This window comes from Penaeus chinensis, chromosome 10 (genome assembly GCF_019202785.1).
Source record: "Penaeus chinensis breed Huanghai No. 1 chromosome 10, ASM1920278v2, whole genome shotgun sequence".
NCBI classification, from domain to species: domain Eukaryota; kingdom Metazoa; phylum Arthropoda; class Malacostraca; order Decapoda; family Penaeidae; genus Penaeus; species Penaeus chinensis.
In genome coordinates, this window is record NC_061828.1 from 5811815 (window position 1) to 5816814 (window position 5000).

At 30.7% G+C, this 5000-nt stretch overlaps 1 protein-coding gene across 3 annotated transcripts in view; it reads left to right on the plus strand.

Moving 5' to 3' along the window:
- The window catches only part of LOC125029568 (insulin-degrading enzyme-like), a 21650-nt gene that overhangs the window by 1955 nt on the left and 14695 nt on the right, over positions 1-5000 (plus strand). For all 3 annotated transcript variants that reach the window (XM_047619530.1, XM_047619529.1, XM_047619531.1), the window contains exons 2-4: positions 860-1029; positions 1607-1814; positions 2450-2619. In XM_047619530.1, coding sequence (XP_047475486.1) covers positions 879-1029; positions 1607-1814; positions 2450-2619 — 529 coding nt within the window. In that variant the 5' untranslated portion in view covers positions 860-878. The remainder of the gene's footprint in view (positions 1-859; positions 1030-1606; positions 1815-2449; positions 2620-5000) is intronic.

Genomic DNA, 5000 nt, shown 5'->3' on the forward strand with positions numbered 1-5000 from the left:
ATTTCTATTACCATTATTGTTGTTATTAAGAGTACTTTTTATTAATATTCTTGATATTTTGTTTTGATTATTATTATTATTATTATTATTATTATTATTATTATTATTATTATTATTATTATTATTATTGTTATTATTATTGATATTGTTATTGTTGTTATTATTGTTATTGTTATTATTATTGTTATTATTATTGTTATTATTATTGTTATTATTGTTATTATTATTGTTATTATTATTGTTATTGTTATTGTTATTGTTATTGTTATTATTATTGTTATTATTATTATTATTATTGTTATTATTATTATTATTATTATTATTATTATTATTATTATTATTATTATTATTATTATTATTATTATTATTATTATTACTACTTCTACTACTTCAAGGATTACAGGATTAAAGATAATAGTAATAGAAATAAAAATATTTTCCAAAAAGTCTAGGAACAAGGTAAATATGTGAAGTCAGGTCGGCTAAGTAATTATTATTTATAAGACACTTTGTATCCACCACTATACTGTCGGGACATGACTTGTTGGTGCAAAACCTATTAAACCTCTACTACATATATTTTAATGAGTTCAAATCTTTAGACTGGCCTGGGAATTTTTTGATATAGGAAGATATAAGAAGCAGTCTTGCCAGAATATACATGGTGGACCTTTGTTGGCCTTTTCCATTTTAAAATCACTGTAGATGTCTTGTAATTATTTTCCTTACCTGCTTTGACAAAAAGGAAACCACAATCACATCCAGTTAGAGCAGTATAGTAAATAATCATTTATTAAAGAACTTCTCATGTTCTTTTAGTCTCAGTTCTCACATTACAAAAGCACTTCTCTCTGTCCAGGAGTTTTAGCGCTGCCACCATGGGTGTAAAGGAGCAGGTGGACTCGGTGATCAAGTCGGAGGAGGACTTGCGCACGTATCGAGCCCTTGTGCTGGAGAATAAACTCAAGGTTCTGCTGATATCTGACCCAAATACAGACAAGTCTGCAGCCGCTCTAGATGTTCATATTGGTAAGTAGTACAATATACAGAGAGTGTGTTGTATTTCACCATTTTCATGATTAACTCCTCTGTATTTTTTTCTTTTTCTTTTTACTTTTTGTGTTAGTTTTGGGTGATTTTTGAAAAGTCCTCTTTACCATTTATTTTCTACTAAATTCTCAATTACCTATCGTCAGAAATACATGTATTTCTGACGAAGATATAATCGAAACTGGTAAAATACATCTCTTGTATTGTGAAGATATTCATTCTCATTCATAGCTTTTCTACACACACATATATATATATATATATATATATATATATATATATATATATATATATGTATATATATGTATATTTGTATAATTTTTTTCTTCTCTTTTCTTTCCTTTTTTCTTCTTCTTTTTCTTTTTCTTGTATTGTTTCAGCAGCAATTAATATTTGATTACACCAGAGCTTCCATTTTAATTCAGGGTTATATAGGCTTTGTGTAAATTTTATTTTATTTTTTTCAAAACTCTAAATCACACTGATGTTGTCATACTGTAAAATAGAACTAGTGTAATTATGCGAATAACACTGTAGACCTGTCTCTAAATTTCAGGAAGTATGTCAGATCCAAGAGAACTCCCTGGGTTGGCCCATTTTTGTGAACACATGCTTTTCATGGGCACAGAAAAATATCCCTGTGAAAATGAGTACAACAAATACCTAGCAGAGCATGGGGGATCCAGTAATGCCTACACAGCAGCAGACCACACAAACTATTATTTTGACGTAGCTCCTGAGGCATTCTCGGGAGCCTTAGACAGGTAAGCCAGTACTTGTATTTGGTATTTGATAATGCCTATAGATTATACTTGTATTTTACCTTTTTTTTTTTTTTTAATACTTATGATCAGAGGTAATGTTAGGAAGACCAGTAACTTCCATACTTTTGTCAAAAACATACGAATATCCAAGTACATGTTGGCAAGGTGGAACATTTAGACAGGCACTGTCTAGCCAGAATATATATAAGTCTTTGGCAGACTGTACAGAAGCCATAAAAGTGCTTGACTTTATACCATTATCTCAAGGTTTAAGATTAGTCCTTCCATAACAGACTTCCCAGTGGATTCGGAGAAAAATTTCCACGAGGATTATTTTTGATGATAAAGTCGTATGATGTTTTGAATCCCCCGTATTGAATAGTGATGCAATGGATGGTAATGGGGAATTAATGAACTAAAGCATGGATGAGGGTTACTTGCACTGCATTTCAAATACCTGCAAATTCAAGATAAAATTTTTCAAAGACAATGTTCATGGAAAATATACAGTTCCTTTTGATTTTCTGCCATAGCATCACCTTTGTTGAATTATAAATGGAAATTGTTTGCTAAGAAATGTTAATTTATATTAATTTCTTTTGTTTTATACTATCTCCCTTTTCTCTTTCTTATAGATTTGCACAGTTCTTTCTAACACCACTGTTTACTGAAAGTGCAGTGGATCGTGAGGTGAATGCAGTTAATTCTGAACATGAAAAAAATTTACAAAATGATTACTGGAGGTTAACACAGCTTGAAAAGGCAACTGCTGATCCAACTCATGACTTCAGCAAGTTCAACACTGGTTAGTATTATATTTCTTATACCTAGATGTAATACTATCACCCTTAAACTATAAAATTTCAGTTTGAGAATATAGGATTTGTACTATATTTTAACCCAGTAACTGAAATATACAGAGTTTACTGTAGTCAAGGGCAACTGCAGCATACAATATTTTCTACAGGGGGATCAATTATAGAATAAAATTCCTATGTGATTCTTGATCTCATGCACGAATAACCTTCAAGTTGAATAAAATATTGTTTTTTTTAATGTTTAATGTGCTGTTTTTATATTTTGCATTTCATAAAACAAAAAACTGTACTCTTGAATTTTCAACTTTGTTACACTACATCCAGGTTTCTTAATTACACTGTTCTCACATAAATAAGTCACTGGGCAATGTGTTACAGTATTTATTAAAACTATAAATCTTACAAGCAATATAAATTTTAAAAAGGGTAAATCCTGTTTGGTAGTTTGGTGCTCCAGGATTAGTAGTCTGCTTAGAAGTAGACCCCGCTATAGAGAACTTGTATTGCAAGTATGGTGGGTGTGGCTGTTGGTCAGTCAAAGAACATGTAAATAAACAGCTGCATAACTACACTGCATGTCTTTGTACCATAATGAAGCAGAAATGAGTATAGCATTTTTTAGATGAATAGTTCCATGAACATTTCACTTATGCATTTCTTATCTTATCCATTTAATCTTGGTACACTCACAATCCACAATCTCTGATCCTCCTAAATTGAGTATAGGAATTCCATGCATTTCTAGAAGGTACTGTTTGCCTTGAGTATCACTGAATGACCTTGCAGGAACTCTTTACGAAGTATACAAGCTTTTGCTGTTGTGTATTTTATTGCATATAACACATTCACATATGTTAAGTTTCTATCATGGCTTGTGTTTCCTTTCACTTGCTGACCGTGAGCTCTCTCCCTAACACCCCCCCATCAACAATTCCAGTATACTTTTATTCTTAATCTTAGAAGTATACAATTCAAATTTATTTATTCTCTAGTTCACATTTTTTATTACCATATACAATTTATTTATGATTTTATTGTCACTATTGATACCTTCTTTTAATATTTAAATAGCAAGATGATATTCACTAGTATGATATGTAATGTTATTGCAGTAATCATTAATATTGTCATTGATATATTATTAATATCATTGTTATTATTATTGTCATTATTGTCATCACCATTATTACTATCATCAATATCATTGTTGTTATTGTTGTAGCCATTAGTTGTCACTACAATAGTAATCTTAACGTTATTTTATTAATTATTTAAAAAAATGATAATGATGATTTTAATAATAGTAATCAGCATGTGCACAATTGAAATAAATGTCTGTTCATTGATCCTGAGTTGTGAAGTTGCTGTATTTAAATATTGGAAATCAAATATTTCCATGCAAATGACTATCAGACAGAATACAGCTAAATGTTTTTAACCCACTGTTGCTAGGGAAATGTTCGTGTTCACTGAAGTAATATTTTGTGAAATTTCTGCACATAGATGGCTCTACAAGGGCTCAGCCACAAAGGTGTCAGTTAGTAGACTTTGGGACCTCACCTGATTTCACCTTTCCTTGAGTTTGTGGGAAAACTTTTCTTCTTCCTCTTCTTCCTCTTCTTCTTCTTCTTCTTCTTCTTCTTCTTCTTCTTCTTCTTCTTCTTCTTCTTCTTCTTCTTCTTCTTCTTCTTCTTCTTCTTCTTCTTCTTCTTCTTCTTCTTCTTCTTCTTATTATTATTATTATTATTATTATTATTATTATTATTATTATTATTTTTCTTCTTTTTCTTTTTCTTTTTCTTTTTCTTTTCTTCTTCTTCTTCTTCTTCTTCTTCTTCTTCTTCTTCTTCTTCTTCTTCTTCTTCTTCTTCTTCTTCTTCTTCTTCTTCTTCTTCTTCTTCTTCTTCTTCTTCTTCTTCTTCCTCTTCCTCTTCCTCTTCCTCTTCCTCTTCCTCTTCCTCTTCCTCTTCCTCTTCCTCTTCCTCTTCCTCTTCCTCTTCCTCTTCCTCTTCTCTTCTTCTTCTTCTTCTTCTTCTTCTTCTTCTTCTTCTTCTTCTTCTTCTTCTTCTTCCTCTTCTTCTTCTTCCTCTTCCTCTTCCTCTTCCTCTTCTTCTTCTTCTTCTTCTTCTTCTTCTTCTTCTTCTTCTTCACCTTCTTTTGCTAATGATATTAATATTAATGCGGTTATTTTTAGTATAAACATTGTAATTATTATAATGTTTTTGCCATCACTAACCACAATATAAGATACTAGAAAATATTTTCAAAATTTAAGGGAAAGGGTAAACAGGTGAAACAGGTAGTACTTCTAGTTGGCTCATTGGTGACTTAGTACTTGTGGAACCATCTATGTGTAAAAACAATTAAT